Source organism: Cnephaeus nilssonii (genome assembly GCF_951640355.1).
Source record: "Cnephaeus nilssonii genome assembly, chromosome: 7".
Lineage (NCBI taxonomy): Eukaryota > Metazoa > Chordata > Mammalia > Chiroptera > Vespertilionidae > Cnephaeus > Cnephaeus nilssonii.
In genome coordinates, this window is record NC_137078.1 from 97,263,531 (window position 1) to 97,281,972 (window position 18,442).

The window sequence follows — 18,442 nt, forward strand, 5'->3', positions numbered from 1 at the left end:
ATGACCAGAGAATATTAACCCTGGGATCTAATTATCTTCTTGTAAATGCCAACATGATAGTGTAGGAAAGATCACCTGGCTAGTCAGTGCCTCCAGAGCGGCTGGAACAGGCTGCTGTGTGTGGTGCTTCCCTCACTTGAGAGCGTAACCAGATAGCAAGTTCTCTGCCAGCTCTGCTTTTGAGTAGACACTAAAAGTGTTCCTGTACACACTGAAATGTGATAAAAAACACACACAGTACAGTCATGTTTTTTGCCCAGCTGAATTGGACTTGGAGAATGTTGATGTCTAAAATACCACATGTTATTTTAGAAACCTGCCATCCTAGGGGTAGGCTTCAGTTTCCATTAGGTACAGCAAATGTGAAAACCTGCGTTTCTTCCTCCCGTCTCTGCCTTAGGTAATGCAATCTTGTTTGGTAACTAATAGAAAACCCGGTAACTGAATATAATAACTTGAACATCATATAACTAGTTTTGCACATTAACTTCCCTGCTAACCGTTTCTGTTTGATACCTCTCCAAAGCCTTCCTCATCTTACCCCAGATTTCCTCCCACATTTGAGAAGTCATAGAAGCATTAATGTTTATGCAGATTTGTAGTAGAAAGATATAGTCAGGGGCCTGGAAATGTGTTAAAGAAGGTCATTTAATTGAAAATAAGTCCTCAGAATTCCCTACAGATTAATGTTGGCTTTAAGAAAACAAACACCTCTGTTCCCAGGTAAAGCCAAGACTGGAAGCTCTGTGGTTTGTTCCTAGTCTGATTCAGCTCAGCTGCCTCCCTTCAGTTGGTCTCCAGACCAGAAGGTCCACCTGTTTTTGTTTCCATTTATAGATTTTCCTACTGATTTTCTGAACTGCTTTTCCTAAGCACCATTGCAATGTTCTGGTGCCATTTTCACTGAAGAAAGTTTGAAGAAACAAACTACTGTTAAGGAAGCTTCTCTCAGCACTCCCCAGTCCTCTAGTGAGCCTCTTGGAAACTCCTCCCAGGGGTCAGACCAGTGGTGGTTGTACATCCCTGAGCCACTACGTTGGTCTGGTCTTGGGGACCTTGCTCTGCAGTAATACATGGAATTCCCTGCCTCACAGTAGCTACTGGAGAGCTTGCAGCTCAGTTACTGGCCCGCCTCTGACAAATTACAGATGTCTTACCTGTTTTGTCTATTGCCTTCCTTGCCTCCAGCTTTATTTTTCCTACTCTTATTTTCTCTTCATTATTTGTCCACTTTTTAAAAGCTCATCCACTATATACACTGAGTGAACTGCCTTATTCTTTTTTTTCTTTAATTTAAATTCTTTATTGTTTAAAGTATTACATAAGTCTCCTTTTCCCCCCCCATTGACTTCTCCCTGGCCACTGCCCCCCCCCCCAGCACATGCCCTCCCCCCCCCCCCCCAGCACATGCCTTCACCCTGGGATCCCCCGCCTTATTCTTTTTTAAAGAATCAGGTTTGCTGTACACAAGAACATCTTTGCATAGCTGATTCTTCATGTTTGTTTTAAAAAGCTGTGCTGAGGTGACAACGTTTTCTCTTGCTGCTGGATTGATCTATTGGTCTTCCTACCTATTGACATTTTCCTCCTATCTGCTCCAGGACAAATTAAATCCATGTGCAATCCCCAAACCAGAGCTATCATTAGACAGTGTAAATTATACTCATTTCCTCAAAACTCATATACATCAGCAAGTGTAATAGCTTCTTAGGGAAACAGAGGATTAAATGGATATTTGATTATTTAGACACATATACTAGTACATACAGACACATACATGGCTTTACTTGGTTAGCCCTTAGCATTAGGGTAAGGTCTGGTGGCCTACTAAGTTAGTCTGTTCAAGCTGCTGTAATTACCATAGATTGGGTGGCTTAAGCAATAAACATTTATTTCTCACAGTTCTGGAAACTGGGAAGTCCAAGATCAGGGTTAGATTGGTTGGATTCTGGTGAGACCCTCTTCCAGGTTACAGAAGTTTTTTCACATGGTGGAAAGTTCTGTGGGGTCTCTTTTATAAGGGCTCTAATCCATTCATGAGGGCTTCACCCTCCTGGCCTAAAGATCTCCCAAAGACCTCACCTCCAGCTACCACCACATTGGGGATTAGGCTTCAACATAGATTTGGGGGGGGGGGGACACACAGTCAGTTCATAGCACCTGTTTCTCTTTCTCTACAGTAAGTAGAAGAGAGGGTCTGATCAGAACTGGATGCTTTCATTGCCCAGCCCCTGACATACCTCATTTTAATAAAATGTTCTAATTGACACATCTGCAGAATTAAAAATAGAAACAGGAGCCAGTGCAACTCTAACAACTGTCCAACAGGCCTGTTCTTTTTCATACCGTTCGTACCTTCTTGTCTCACGTCTTAGAGGATGTGCTCAGAACAACATTGCTCTCTCCTTTGGCTGCTGGGGGTTCTGTCCTCTAAGATCAGAGACCGTGCTGTGCTCACCTCTGAGGCTTGGTGTCCATCAACCTGCACAGAGAGGCTTTAAAAGTGTTTACGGTCAGAGCCTGTACCCTGTAGGTGAGTGGCTGGGTGTTCTGTGCGTTCTTTAACAGCCGCTCTCCCTTTTCCCTCTGTCCACTCTCAGAAGTCTTCCCAGACGTGAATAAACCACAGACACTGGCTTAGAACCTCCGTCTCATGGTGGTGTGTTTTTTTTTAAGTAACTTTTTAAAAATTAAATGTTAATCTTGTTGCAAAAACTTTATACTTCAGTTACTTAACTGTGTCTATCTATATGGTATACTAGAGGCCCAGCATGTGATTGAAATTGCTCGAGGAGGCACCCTGCCTCTTGCCTCCTCCCTCCTGCTGATTGGTCATTATGGCATGACGGTCTCATGACCATTAGCATATTAGCTCTTTATTATATAGGATATAAAAACCTAAGCAACCATTCGACTATGACATGCATGACCACCAGGGGGCAGACGCTCCGACTGGTAGGTTAGATTGCTGCTGGGGTCCAGCCTATCGGGACTGGGCGAGAAGGGCTGGGCATGCCCTGGAGCCCTCCTGTGGTTCCTCCCTGGCCCCGATCATGCACTGGTGGGGTCCCTCAGCCTGGCCTGCACCCTCTCGCAATCCAGGACCCCTCGGGGGTTGTCAGAGAGCTGCAGGCCAGGCCAAGGGACCCCACTGGTGCACGAATCCGTGCACCGGGCCTCTAGTATAACAATAAGAGTAAATTTCAGCAACTGTAGGTTTTGATTAGCACAATATAGATACTTTCCTCCCCCAAATTTATTGAGGAATAATTGACAAATGTAATTATATATATTTAAAATATACAGTATAAGGATGTGATATACATTATGGAATGATTACCAAGATCAAGATAATACCTTCATCGCCTCGCATACTAAATTTGTGTATGAGTTTGTGGTGAGAATGCTTAAAATATACTCTCAGCAAATTTCAAATATACAATATACAGTACTATAGTCACCATCCTCTACATCAGATCCTCAGAACTTATTTATCTTATAATTGAAAGTTTGTACCTATACCTCCCCATTTCCCTATCCCCATTCTATTCCTGGCAACCATTCTATCCTCTGTTTCTGTAAAATCAACTTTATTTTTTTTAGATTTCACGTAAGTGATGCCATATAATATTTGTCTCTTTGTCTTATTTTACTTAGCATATTGCCCTCCAGATTCACCCATGTTGTCGCAAATGACAGAATTTCCTTCTTTCATACACTCTGTGTGTATGTAGGTTGTCTATCACATTTTCTTTACCCATTCATCTGTTGAAGGACATTTAGGTTGTTTCCATATCTTGGCTATTGTAAGTAATACTGCAGTGAACATGTGTGCAGATACATCTTCACGATAGTGATTTTGTTTCCTCAGATATATATCCTGAAGTGGTATTTCTGAATCATACAGTAGTTCTATTTCTAATTTTTTAGGAACCTCAATACTATTTTCCATAGTGGCTGTATCAAATTACATTCCCACCAACAGTGCACAAGGTTTCCCTTTCTTCACATCCTCGTCAATACTTGCTATCCCTGTCTTTTTTATAATAGCCATCCTGCCAGATGTGAGGTGTGAGGTGATACTGTGTTTTTGATGATTAGGGGTGAGCTTATTGGCCATTTGGATGTCTGCTTTGGAAAAACATCTATTCAGTCCTTTGCCCGGTTTTTAATCGCATCATTTGTTTTTTTGCTATTGAGTTGTCTGAGTTCTTTATATTTTAGTTATTAACCTCTTATTAGGGGTTAAGATTTGCAAATATTTTCTCCCATTCTGTAAGTTGCCTGTTCAATTTATTGTTTTCTTTGCTATGCAGAAGCTTTTTAGTTTGAGGAGTTCCACGTGTTCATTTTAGCTTTTCTTGCGAAGAACCTCAGTTTTGTTTTAGTTGTGGGGTATATGGGAAATGAGAGAAAATCGTGTACTTCTGCCATAGGCATCTTAGGCTCTTTCTTCTCTCGTCTCCTTCTAACCCCCTGATCTTTTTATCCTGTCTTTTCTGGAAGTATTGTGCTAGCTGCAAAGTATCTCAGATTCCCCTGCCTGCCTTAGGAAGTTTCTGTTTGGATGCCTGTCCCATAGGAAGCCCTACTCCAGTGTACTTTTCTATTCAGTTTATTTCTTTGAAAATCCCCAAGGTTCTTGTTTTTGAGGTTAAGTAGGTTCCCAACAATTAAGCACCATTGATAAAATTTAAAAATACTGAGTAGGAATCATGCCTTATCATAAATGGTTCTTTTTGGCAAGAAAAAACGACTTCCTAAAGGTCAAGACTGTCATCTGTTATGGCTAAAGATATTTTCCCTCTCTCAATGTGTTAGTTTGCTCAAGTAGAAAGTAGTTTGCAAAGTTTTTTGAAGCCAGGTGATGACATTGGCCTCCATAGAAATTAGGCGGGTAGGTCAGATCTGACCTCTTCTAGTGACTGTTGCCTTTTTAAAGTCCCTCGCCTTATCTTTTAATATGTTTTTATTGATTTTAGAGAGAGAGGATGGGAGAGGGATAGAAAGATAGAAATATCGATGAGAGAGAAACATCATTGATTGGCTGCCTCCTGCATGCCCCCTATTGTGGATCGAGCCCGAAACCCCGGGCATGTGCCCCCAACCGGGAATCAAACCAGCAACCTCTTCGTTCATGAATCAATGCTCAACCACTGAGCCACACTGGCCAGGCTCGCCTTTTGATTTTTGGCCTCCTGCTCATCCCATGGTTTCTTGAAGTCTGCAACAAACTCGGAGTCTCTTTCTCATTGTTCTCTGAGTTTTCACTTAAACTTTTTATCATGCTCTGAGTGGTAATGGTGATCATTTAAAAACGAACAAGTGATAAAAGTTTATTGTAGAAGAAAAAAGAACTTTGAAAATTTAAAACAATCTATATTTTATTTTTACAAAGCAAAATGCTTATAAACAGCATGAGTTATTAACTATAGTGCCATCTTCCTTCATTTTTCAGCCAGTTGTATAGACAAGATAAAAGAGGAAGCTCTTCAAGCTCTTTTTTTAAAGAGTAAATAAAAATAGATATATCTGTGGACTGAATCATTTCAGGCAGTGTCTAGACTGAATCATTTCAGGCAGTGTCGTGCAAGCATCCATGAGGGAACTTATCGCCACCGCCCGCTGAGCTCCCCGGCCACCACCAGACCCACTTCCTGCCTTCAGTGCTGTACCTTGATGGAGGCCGAGCAGGGGAGGCTCTCAGAGGCCACCTGCAAGGCGCATTGCCTGGAGTTTCCTCCAATCAAGTCCATCCTGGGTCAGCTCACCTCCAACAGAACAATTACTGTCTTTTTTTTTTTTTTTTGTCTCTTTTTTTTAAGTGTAGACTGAAGGTAATTTCATTGATTTAAAAATAGAAACTCTCTTCTATTACCCCCTTTCATTCCTTTCACACCTAGGTCTTCTCCTTGAGAATCAATATATATGGTTCTCTTTAGCAAAGGGACTTGTTTTCTGCCCTCACTTCACCTTAGAAATGGATAAAGTCATCTCACAATTTTTTTTTCATAGAAAAATCATGTGGAAAAAAGAAGCTGCTGCTTTGTCAGGGATCACGGCCACAAGAGCCCACTCAGGCAAGCCCCCCGAGAAGTCCATGTCAGGACCCATTCATTGTGTTCCAGTGCTTCATCCCGTTTACTGTAACATCCTGGGTCATATCATTGTATTGTGCTCCTCAAAGACTTACTCTCTCATGGAGACTTTTCTCATAAGCTCTTTTCCATTCATACCCTGTCTATCCTCTCTTCGGTCCTCCTCCGCCCTGCCCAGCCTCCATTGGTCTCCCATTTCTCCAGCCCTGCTCCACAGCAGGCCTCCTTTAGGGCTGGAAGTCTTCTGGGCGGATCTTCATCTCCACCCGTTTGAGGGAGTAGGTAGAGCCATGCCAGCCATACCAGGTGATGCCGTCCAGGTGCTTGTTGTGCTCCCCGAGGCGGTAGAAGACCCCGTTGAGGTTGGAATCTGTGCAGCAGTTGTACCAGTATCCACCTGGCACAAGAAACAGATCAGCGCTAGTGGGCTGAGTGTGTCCTCCTCCCCTTGGAAATGGCTGATAGGCTAGGCGAGTGGTCGGCAAACTGCGGCTCGCGAGCCACATGCGGCTCTTTGGCCCCTTGAGTTTTTAGCAAAGGCCAGCTTAGGAGTACCCTAATTGAGTTAATAACAATGTACCTACCTATATAGTTTAAGTTTAAAAAATTTGGCTCTCAAAAGAAATTTCAATTGTTGTACTGTTGATATTTGGCTTTGTTGACTAATGAGTTTGCCGACCACTGGGCTAGGCTGCAGGGATTGTTTAGTTGTTTTTTGACTAGTAGTTAAGCAGTTGGGGCCAGTATAAAAAGGAAATACTGAAGCCAGGATATCAGCCATGCAGTTATAGTTCACACTTTCTCTTTAAGTGGGACTCTGGGCTTTTATACTTGAACTCCCCCCCACCACCCCCAAATCTCACCTTTGCGGAGCTGTGCGCACTTGTCTAAGCAGTTGTCATTGTCCTTGTCCTTGGTGCTGAAGGCTGTATTGTTGTGATAGATGAGGGCGTCATTTCCCACGTTCCCACTGTAGTTCCCCAGAAAGAGGCGATAGCTGTTCAGTTCATTGCCCAAAACAAAGTGGCTGTACTCGGCGTAGCGCATGTTGCCTTCCCAGTCCTGTCAGAGGAGGCAGAGCCGGAGAAAAACTGCAGCAGGTAACATTTCATCCCACCCTGCACTGCTCTCTCCAGCCGCAGCCATACATCTCTACTTACTGCTGGGAGTCAGAAAACAAGGGTCCTAGACCAGACTGCTCTCCTGAGTCACCATGCACCTTGATTAGTCTCTCTGTATCCCCTCACTTCCTTGTTCGTAAGGGGTAGATGTGTGTTTTTACAGTCTCCCACTTAAAGATGTCATCAGAGTAATTTGAGAATATAGTGATGCTCTATCCTGTGTCAGTAGGTTTGCACATAGAGGACCTTGTGCCCAGGTCACTGACTGTTGGATTACTCTGCTCTGGCCTGAGTCTGGCTTCTTCCTGTGTACCTGCAGCCTCACTTTTCTGAAAAATAGGAATGAACCTATTCTTTCCCAACTGTACTGCAACCTGAAGGGAAACTGTCAGAATAAACATACAAGCCTAAAGTGAGTAGGAATAGGAATGTCATCCCCAGAATTGTGCAGTCACATGTGGAGGCCTGGTCCAGTCCTAGGACCCAGGCCTTGTGCTCACCTCCATCTCCACACGTAGCCGGGTTGGCCGTCTGGAGAGCCGGTGGATGTGTTCATTCCCCAGCCAGAAGTCCCCACGGATGCTGCCAAAGCCCTGCTTGTACTGCTTCCAGTCCCGGTAGAAGGAGACGAGGCCACTCTTTCGTCTCTGAATGATGGTCCAGCCACCACCTGCCATCTCCATGTCACAGAACACCTGGAGCAGAGAGGATGCTCTGGTCAGGGACCCGCAGAGGCAGGAGCAGGAGTCAAGGGGTGTGTGCATTTCCATAATCCCCCAGGTGCACTAAAGCACAACTCTGGCCAGTGTGGGCGAGCTGGGGCAGGGGTGGTTTGCTGAGGAAGATTTATTGAAATTTAGGATGGGGGCAGGTAAGTGCACGTGGAGTTTGAAGGGAAAACTCCAGGTAATTCTGATAGGCTCCCTCCATGGTCTCTCTTTTCTCTTCCCCCAAAGAGTAGCTGCTCTAGGACATGGCAAGAGATTTTAATTAGTTAGGTGGTGGTTCTAGAATTATCTAACCTGGTGTTTGGTTGATAATGGTTTGAAAGGGCAAAACAGATGCCTGGACTCCTCCCTCCCCATAATTGAGTGTTTGGATAGTCCCCTGGTGTGTTTGTTCTATTTTGAGTTTCCCTTTTGTTAGACTGACTAGCCCTGTTGTCCCTTTGAGGGCAAGGAGGACAGGGGCAGAGCATGGGTGGTGATGGCCTCACCTCCAACTCAGGGCTGCCCAGGAAGTCATCGGGAGGGAGCTTATACACTCCAGAGATGCGGTAGTTCTTCTGGTAGAGGGACGAGCAGTCATAGATGGCATCTGCAAAAGGGACAGACCACAGCAGTGAGCGTGCAAACCCCGGGTCCCGGCAGCCAGGCCTTCCTGCTGCATGGAAATTGAAAGTTTAAGCACAGACTTAATTTCTCACAAAATTGACATTAGTGTTCTTAACTAGGTAGTAGCTGCATGTGGCAGACCAAGAGCAGGTGTGTTTTGGCTTCACTGGTGCTGGGACTGAGGGCTGGGGAAGCCCGTCCCCTGGAGGGCATCAGTGTGACAATCAAACATGTGATCTAAGGTTTACTATGAAGTAAATTATCCTGTGGTAGGGCTAGACCATGAATTCTGGGATTACTACAGTGTGTGAGGGCCACATAACATGCTAATAGATCCAACTTCTGGGACAGCCAGCCTCTATTTCCAGGTAATCATGATTATCGTGGGGTTTTGTTGTTTTTTGGTTTGTTTGGTTGATTGGCCGGTTTCGTTGTTTTTCGGAAGTAATGGCTACTAGGGCCCTGATTAAGGGAGATAGATTTATAATCTTACCTGTCCCCTGCCTTAATCTCACACTGCTAGACCAGGGAAGTGCCTCTGAGGCACCCTTAGAGGCCTCCCCTGCACGGTTATTAGAACAAGGAAGTGAGAGCATTAGACAGGCCAGCTTTCATGCTGGGCTGATTTAAATGGGCCCAGGCTGCCCTGAGGCTACTGCTTTATACCAGATTTGTCTCCTGGTTCTAAATTGTGAAGACATTGTGGAAGGTTCAGCCTTCCCTGAGAGGAGGCAGAGAGTGGGAACTCACTGACCAGAGAGCTTCTGCCCTCTGTGTCCTGGAGCTTCTCTTGGTGACCATTGCACTGGGCCTTCGAGAAGAGCACACAGACGGCAGAGCACGTCGGGGAGGGGAGCCTGGAGGACCCTGTCCTTTCCTGAACTCAAAGGAGCTGCGTTTGACTTCAGGAAACTCCCTGCTGGGAGGTGAGAAACCCCATGTGGAGGAGCAGGGAGTGGCAGGCAGATTCATCTGTCCGCCCTGGTCTTCTTCATGTCTGATTTCATCTCACGGACCAAATCAGGACTCACTTGTCTGGAAAATGGCCTAAGAATACATTTCTAGTCCCAAACTGAGGGTCAGGATGTACATGCTTAGAAAGTGATTTACACACATTGGTTTAGACACAAAATTGTTAAGCTTAATTTCATTTGAACTGAGACTAACCAGTGACTTACTCTACTCTTAGTTCTTGATTTAAGTTTATAGTGTGACCAAAAAGCTTTTATATCAGCAAGAAATGACATATCTGTAGGATATGCTCCTAGTAACTAATAATTTTGGAAAACCAAATTTCTCTCTAATAAATTCACCTTGACCAGTCTGAGCCAAGCTAATCAGAAACTGAAAGTTATTTTGCAAGAGAAAATATTAAGTGTGTCTTATTTTTGGCCTCCCAAAAATCCAAATTTCAACATTATCTTTTCGTATTTTCTATATTACTAGGCAGAATTTTATTTTAGATAACGGGGGAAAATAGAAATATCAGAATTGAGGAACCTTGAGGACCCTGCCCTTTCCTGAAGACAGGAATTTTTCAAATGGCTTTGGGTCATGTCTGTACACTTCATTCTGAGCCATTGAGAAGACAGCTTGCGGAGAGATGATACCAAATTCCATTTATGCCCATTCCATAATGTTAGAGACATGAGAGAACTTCTAGAGCAACAGATGCTATGATTTTGGTGTTCGCTCCTGCTTCCTTGGGACCAAGGGTCCAGCTTCTGAACGGGACCAATGAGGAAACCGAGCCCTTTTTTTAAGACTTGCTGTGTGACTTTGGGCAAACTACGTAATCTCTCTGTGCTCCAAGATGGTAGTTCATACCTTCAGTGTGCTGAAACATTGTATTAATAAAAGAGACCTGTGAAGGTACTGGGTAAATTTACAGAACATTACAAATCAAAATAAATATTTCATAAGCCTTTAGTAAAGAGAAAATAGAGCTGGTAGCACGTACCCAAGAAAGTGTACCTCCAAAGAACCCCCCGCAATTGTTCTGACGACCAGGTTATCTAGAAGCAATGTACAGACAGGAGACACTGGGCTGTTTGAGGGCAAGGTGGTGAGAAACGTGAGGACACGTGTTCCTTACCTGCCGAGGTCTGCGTGACCGTCTGCGCTGCCTGAAGCTGCATGATGTCAATCTGGTTGTTCATTTCAGAGTACTTGCCCTCGGCCTCCGTGAGCCGCGACTCCATACGCTTGGTGTTGCTCTCCAATTCCATCACCTGCATGACCACACTGACCCAGTCCTTCTCCTGCTTCTTGCTCAGTTCACTCAGCAGGCTGCTGAGGTTGGCAATTTGGGCCTTGAGCTCCTTCACCTCCTCGCAGCAGGCGGCCACTTTGAGCTGCCCAGGTGTCTTGCGCTTAGGGGGCTTCTGTGGCCACACGGGGTGGCTGACAAAGACCAAGATGAAAATGCAGAGCCAGGTCACAGCTGAGAGAGGTTTTGTCAGCATCTTTCGTGGGTCTGGGTGAGGAAGGCTCTTCCTGTGGGGAATTCTGGATCTGCCTGGCTGAGGCTTGCAAAGCTGCAGCAATTAAAACCTCACACTTGCACTCTTGATGAGCTCGCCACTGGTTTCTCTTTCCTGGCTCTTTCTTAGCCTTTGTCAAAGCTTGAGCTTCTGAAAGTGCAGCGTAATTGGGTATCCTATAGCTTTCCTTCCCAAGCCCAAATGCTCTACAAACTCAGCATCTTAAATATCGTTTGCTGCCTGCACCTCCACCCCGTGTGCATGGCGCTTTAGCCCCTCCCAGCTCATCTGGGAGGGTCAGGTGCCTGTTGGGTGAAGTCAGCGTAAACTTAGGCCAGAGAAGGGGAGGAGGGAGACAGGGCAAGTCTTTCTTTCCTTGCCGGCACAGTCTCTGGGCCCAGACAAGAGGACTGTGAGTTTGTGTGCTTCTAGTTTCGCCTATTAGATTATGCCCTTGCCAGCCACTGGCTCAGCTCTATCAGCACGCAGAGCAGGGAAAGGGAATTTCCAAATTCCATTCTAAAGGTTATGTAACCATGGGGTGAGCGCAAGGTAGGCAAAGAGAATTGGGAATAAGATTCCACTCACCCGGGGAGGCCTGTTAATGTAATCCATGCTGTTTATAGGAGGGTCTGGCCTACTGAGTGTGCTTTTAACAGGGCTGCTGCTTCCTCCCTCTGGTCGTCATTCAGTGTTTCACAAAACTCCCATCCGACCTGGGTCTAACACCATCTCACATTTGAGCATTTACAACTTAGAAAAGCTCTAGAAAGAGGAAGATGGAGTAAATCTCTTAGGAAGCAAAAAAATGACTGTAGTTTGTATGCACAGGATTTGCTCTGTTACCTTTCTTTTTACATACTTTCTCCTTCAACAGTGCGGGCTTCTCACACTTGACTTTAGCAAGGAAATGTCAGAGGTGACAGTAGGAATGAAAACTCAGGAGTAATTAGTCACCCACATTTCCATTGGTCTTCAGGCAGAACAGAGAATCCTTGGCCCGTGGTTCCAAACTTGGAAAGTATATTAAGTCATAGAGAAAAGAATCCCCATCACCGAATAAAGCCATATCTTTAGTCTCATTTTCCTCTTGTGCCACATGGTTTGCAAATCTAAAATTATTCTGTATATATCCCTGAAAATAGAGATATTGTAATTTTTCATGTACTAAATTTGAAGGGCACACTTCCTTTGAAAACAAATGGAAAAACCCTGGGATTTTAGCAACCTTAAGTCCTTAAAATGAGGTTTTCACTAAGAATGTATACAAAGGTCCCTTTGTCCTTAAACAGTAACCCAGTCTTTGGAACATACTCTTGCGCTTTCCATGTTATGGCGCCACTGAGGCAGTTCCTGGTCTGCTGCTGTTCGGCCTGGGTCCTTCACACACAAGCCAAGCCGACCCCTGACAACTTTCCTTCCCTGCCATGACCTCCCAGAGTCCTTTCCAGTCAGGGCTTCTAGCTTCTCAGAAAGTCATTTCTGTCCAGGCAGCTGGAGTTACCAAACAATTTTTTTTCTCGAAATAAAAAAGCAGTAGAGGATGACGTGGATCGGGGTTTGTTTTCTCATGTTGTCTCCTTTGCCTGCTAAAGGGTGAAGATGTTGCTGGCACCCTATAGCAAGTTATCGTTCAGCCCAAAAGATGCTGTTTACAGTTGGCACTGTCAACTGGTCCCAGATCTCTTCTTGCAAATATCTAGCCCAGCTGGGCTCTGCAGTCTCAGCTCCATGGAGTTCATTTCACTAACTCGAATCTGACCCCAACTGCCAGCATCTGACACAGGGTCTGCTGAACTCCAAGATGATCTTCAAGATAGTCTGCTAGCCGAAACCGGTTTGGCTCAGTGGATAGAGCATCGATCTGCGGACTGAAAGGTCCCAGGTTCGATTCCGGTCAAGGGCATGTACCTTGGTTGCGGGCACATCCCCGGTAGGGGGTGTGCAGGAGGCAGCTGGTCGATGTTTCTCTCATCGATGTTTCTAGCTCTCTATCCCTCTCCCTTCCTCTCTGTGAAAAATCAATACAATATATGTATTTTTTTAAAAAAGGTAGTCTGCTAGCCATCAAATGACACTGAGCTAAAACCGTGTGCCACGGAAGTGGTGTGTGCCATACAGTCATGACCCTTGGAGCTCCCGTGTAGCAGAGTGTAGGGAAACCATCAGAGACCAGTGGAGCTTTGTGGATTCCCAGTCAACTTTTTGTTTGTTCTTCGTGGTAGCTGTTTCCCCCACTAAACAGGAAAGTGTCGTGAGTAGGTGTTCATATCTGGGCAGAAAATGAACCAGTCGTACATATTTGCAACCCATGTAGCAGTCCTTTCTAGGGAAGGTAGGAGGGGGGTTGGCTCACTAGCTCTGGCTTTTAGCATGAGTGCCTACTCTCTGACATGTCTTTTCTGGAAACCTATTTCTAACATAAGGCATACACTGGAGACAGGCTTTTCTTATTTGAAGATTTTCTAACTCTCCTAAGCTGCCCAAATGTCAATAACAACCCCCCTCCCCCCCCCCCCAATTTTTGAATAAAATAGCCAATTAAGAGTATTCCCTCTCCAGGAGATGATCTACCCTCCAGAACATCCACAACCCTTCGATGCCCTAAATTCTGAATTTCTGAAAGAAGGCAGAGTAAGCCCTTGTTTTGAGAACAGCTAAGCCCATAGAGAAAATATGAAGAATATGAGACCAGAGCATTTCCTTCTCTGAGAGGTTTTCACTCCCTTCTCTAAAAATGGGAATTAACTAGAAAAATATGGAGAACCTGGGTTGGAGAGCTTAGAGTTTTTCCTTTTCTCCCTTTTGCTGGTGGTGAAAAGGATCAGCTTGGTGCTCCCAGGGAAAGCTGGTTTTGAAAATAAAGCTTATATTCTTAATGAGAAAAGCCAGCGAGCTTTTACTTAGCTTGGAAGTTCTCACCGACCACAGTCCGGGCTGCACAGCCTTGGCTGGCACTGAGGACTGGCAGCATTCAAGCAGCCCGAGGGCAACCGCTGGGAAGGGCCTAGAGGAGGTCTCTCCTCAAATGGGACTGTCATGTCTCATTTTCTTAAAAATGTCCCCATTGGAGAGAAAGGCTTCTTTTCTAAGAATTCCTGCCCATGCCTACTCTTAAACCATTACTTTCAAAATTGGTGAGGGAGCCCTAGCCAGTTTGGCTCAGTGGATAGAGTGTCAACCAAAGGGTCAAGGGTTCGATTCTCTGTCCCTCCCCCTTCCTTCCACTCTCTCTAAAAATTAATGGAAAAAGATCCTTGGGGATGATTAACAAACAAACAGATTGGTGAGGGAGAGAAACAGCTGCCCTCAGAATCAGACTCCCTGTTTGTTGAAAAGTACATCTTAGAAGAACCTGCCTTGCTGTTAGTTAGTGTACTTCATGGGAATATTTTACTTCTGCAGCCTCTTCACGAGTCACAGCTTGCCTTGCTCTATGTCGTCATTTAATATCTGACCCTTTGATCACTCAGTCCTCTTTCTATCTAACTGGAAGCCCAAGTCCATCACAGAAGCTATTTCCATCTGTTCCCCAAGCCTTCTAGTTTGCCACTTCTACCAAAGAGTACAGCCTGGATGTCTTAGAAACCATTTCTCTCAGGCCTCCTCCTGGAGCCGATTATTTAACTAGAGCACCTAGCCCAAAAGCCAATCTCGGATCTCTCAGGACTTTGTAGCAAACACCTGTTCTGTTAGCCAGGATGCAAGCGGCAGCACCAGGCCAGCCTCAGGTGCCTCGCAGTCCAGTTGGAGAAGCAGACAGCCGAACTTTAGGACAGTGTGACATGCTAGGATAGGGACACAGAGGAGGAGGATTGTCCAACCAAGATGAGCTTCTGGAAGGCCTCCCCAGGGAAGTGGCAAAGGCACTGTGGGCAGAGGTATAGTCATGTGAAAGACCTTGGCTTTGGAGCATGCAGGTGGTGAGCATGCTGAGGAGTCCAGAGGCAGAGGACTCGGGTAGTTAAGGCTGGAGAGGTGGAGGGAGGCCAGGCCTGAGGGACTGCATGAGTCCACGTGAGGAGTGTGATTGCTATTCTGGAGACAGAGGGATGTGGGAGACATCCAAGAAGCTTTTACCTCTTGCTGCTTTGTTTTCCTGAGTCTTACCAGGAAAGTCGCTTTTGTCGCTGCCAAACAAGAATTTTAACTGGAAATGGGTGGCTTAGAACATTGAATTTCTTAAAATTGTAATGCATTCATATTAAATCCCCTGAAGGAGTCAGCTGGCTTGAGGCTTAAAGAAGTGGTATATGAAGGGCTTTAAATGCTTGGGTAAGAATCAAACAAATCTGGGTTCTAATCCTTGATTTAATTTGATAGTTATATCTAATCCCAGATATAACTTGATAGTTCTATTACTCTGGGCAAATTAAATTACATAATTTCTCTGAATCTACCAGTGCGAAATGGAAATAAAAATCGTAACTACTTCACCTCACAGGATTTTTGTGAGGATTAAGTTAAATAAAGCAAAGGATTAAAAATAGCTAAGGCATTTTTGAATAAGAAAAATAAAATTAGAGGAATTACACTACTAGAAATCAGATTTATCATAAAGCTACAGTAATTAAGGCAGGATAGTATTGGCACAGGATAGGCACATAGATAAGTGGAACAGAATTAAACATCCAGAAACAGACCCACACATATATGGACCCTGATTTATGACAGTGCAGCACCACAGAACAGTGAGGAAAGGACAGCCTTCAGTAAGCGCTGCTGGGTGAGTTAGATAGCCTCATAGGGGCTTACCTCACACCACACACAAAACTTCAAGCCCAGAGGAGATTTAAACTTTAAATGTGAAAGGTAAAACTGAAGCTTCTGGAAGATAACATAGGAGTTATCTTCAGCATCTTGGGATGAGCAAAGATTTCTTAAACAAGGTATTAAAAACACTAACCGCAAAGGAAAACATGCAGTAAACATAGTCATTTGTGTGCATTACAAGACACCATGAAGAGAGTGAAAAGGCAGTAAGATATCTTCAGTACATACGTGTGTATATTGTATCCAAAGTATACATAGAACTAATTTTTTTAAAGGTGGCCAGATGTGAACAGGCACTCACAAAAGAAGATATCCAAAAGGCCAATAGATGCCTGAAAAACTGGTCAAGCTCCTTAGTCATTATCGAAAGTCAAATTAAAACTATAAAATGCCACTACGTACCAGTCAAAATGGCTGAAATGGAAAACACTGAAAATACCAAGTGTTGACAAAGACGTGGAGCAGTTGGGATTTTCAGACACTTCGGTGGGAATGTAAATTGGTGAAACCACTTTGGAGAGCAACTTGTCAGTGTCATCTAAAGCTGAATATACCCTGTAACCCAGCACTTCTACTTCTAGGAATATTCCCAACAGAAATGTGAATGCGCCAAAGACACGTGCGAGAACATTTGTAGTAACACCACACACAATAGCCAAATACTGACAACAACCTAACCTAAATGTCAACAAAAAAACAGATAAATTGTGGTCTATTCATACAGTGACCTACTGTTCAGCAATAGTAAAAACTGCTGTGGCATGCAACAACATGGCTGTGTCACACAAACATCATGTTGCGCGTTTAAATCAAGTCAAACCCTGGCAGCGCTCACCCATTGTGTCAGAAGTCAGAGAGTTGTTCCCTCCGGGCATGAGGAAGGAGCTGTGGTTGGGAGAAGGCGCGGGTGCTTCTGGGATGCTGGCCATGTGTTGTGTTCTGTTCCTTGGACTGGGTATCGTCACTTTGTGTGATAACTTATCCAGCTGTTCACCGGGTATACTTTCCTGTATATGTGTGTGCTGTACCTCAACTAGGAAGTTTCTTTAAAAATAGATAGTGCACATAAAACACTTAGAATAGTGTCTGACACATGATCAGTGTCCAGCAAATAATAAGTATTATTATTTAGGTATGTGATTATCATCTGATCCGAAAAGCCTTCCCTGCCCACCCGAACTTAAATAAGTGTCCAAGCACTCTGTTTTCTTTGTGTTGTTTACCTCCACAGCACCTACTGCAGTTTCGTTTTTGTACATCTACTTCAGCCACCTGTAAGCTCTGTGAAAGCAAGGACTTGTCTGTCTTACTTATCGCAGTAGCTCTAGCATCTGGCACTTAGCACAAAGCTGAAGGCAAGAGATACTTAATTGGAACAAGTCCGATGAAAGACTGAATTCCCAGCAGCAGGTTCTGTCCCTCCAAATGAACATCTGTTATGGAGACTTAGCCTCTTTCTCCATGGCCAGTATTTTATGGTAAGGTCTTCATTGTAGGGCACTGCATGCTCTCCTGCTTTAAGTCCATTTTTCTTCCATAGATCAGAGTATTTTTGTTTGTTTGTTTGTTTCATAGGTCATAGTTAAAGAATCAAAGAAAGTGAGAACTGGAAGAGTTGAGATCTTTTTTAATCAATAACTTGAGGTAGCATCCTTATAGTATAATCCCTTTGTATCCCTGAAAACCATCCATTTGTGTCTCACCCCTCTTTCTTTACCTGTGAAGAAGATCAGCGAGAGGACCACAGAGCAATGGGTAGGGCTTTGTCCCTCTCCTGTTTGTTCTGGAGGCCTCTGTAAATGGCATACCTAATCACTTCAGCCTGCACGGGCCTATCAGTAACCTTCTTTACTGCCCAAGGGGCCACATGCAGCTGCTAATGTTGAAGACAGAACAAAGAAAGCAACATGTCCCCACAAAAACAGCCATGTCTCTGCGTAGTACAGTACATTCAGCATATTGTATCCAGGAACCTAACAGATCTCGTGGGCATCAAATGCCCATTACATTGTAATTGTAGACAATCACTGTCAACCAGAGATAGGACCCTGTCGGGGATGGGGGTGGGGCAGGACAAGATGACAAGCTGGGGCCCAGCCGCCCTGCAGAGCTACCCTTCGGGCTGCACCTCTGCCGCCCTGACTTAGACAGACTAACGGGAAAGCGGCCTGTAATTCTTTAAGAATGTTGGAGGATTTGAGCCAGTTGTGCCGGAGCGGCCAATTAATGGCAGAGGTGACTGGGCTTTACGGTCTGCAGGAGAGGCCTAGATGGATGAACAAAACCGCTCTGTGTCTTAATTCTGAACACATGTTCCCAAGGTGTCTATTGTGTTGCTTGGAAGTATGAGTCTTGCTTTTACAGTTGTTTCCTGGCTTCCAGAAAAGGTACACAGTCTCATTTTTTCCCTGCACCTCTGCTGGGAGAAAAAACACTCGGTCCAGAAGGGTAAGGATTTGCTCAAAGCTCCTTACTTCTCGGTAAAAACACATTCCAAACCTCTGGGCTCATGCTGACTTCAAAAGTGCCACTGTGCCTCTAGGAACCTGTACTCCTTGTAGCAAAGCTCCAAGCAGCGAGTGCAGAGCACAGCACAGGTTGTATCTTTCTTTCTAGCCCCATCTTTTCTGTAA

General features: G+C 44.6%; 2 protein-coding genes across 2 annotated transcripts in view; one reads left to right on the top strand and one right to left on the bottom strand.

Annotated features, from left to right (window-relative positions):
• Nucleotides 1-18,442, top strand: part of MTOR (mechanistic target of rapamycin kinase) — a 111,842-nt gene that overhangs the window by 40,309 nt on the left and 53,091 nt on the right. The window lies entirely within an intron of this gene.
• ANGPTL7 (angiopoietin like 7) lies at nucleotides 3,029-13,034 on the bottom strand. The gene is made up of 5 exons (XM_079776771.1): nucleotides 10,649-13,034; nucleotides 8,436-8,536; nucleotides 7,720-7,914; nucleotides 6,962-7,160; nucleotides 3,029-6,495 (listed from the first exon to the last, which is right to left on the bottom strand). The coding sequence occupies exons 1-5, from the start codon at nucleotides 11,016-11,018 to the stop codon at nucleotides 6,326-6,328; spliced, it is 1,035 nt and encodes a 344-aa protein (XP_079632897.1). The 5' UTR covers nucleotides 11,019-13,034; the 3' UTR covers nucleotides 3,029-6,325.

Coding starts and splice junctions, on each gene's coding strand:
- ANGPTL7 (XM_079776771.1), bottom strand. CDS start 11,018: ATGCTGACAAAACCTCTCTCAGCTGTGACCTGGCTCTGCATTTTCATC. Junction 8,537..10,648: donor GGTCACGCAGACCTCGGCAG/GTAAGGAACACG, acceptor TCCCTTTTGCAG/ATGCCATCTATGACTGCTCG. Junction 6,496..6,961: donor GTGCGCACAGCTCCGCAAAG/GTGAGATTTGGG, acceptor TTCTTGTGCCAG/GTGGATACTGGTACAACTGC.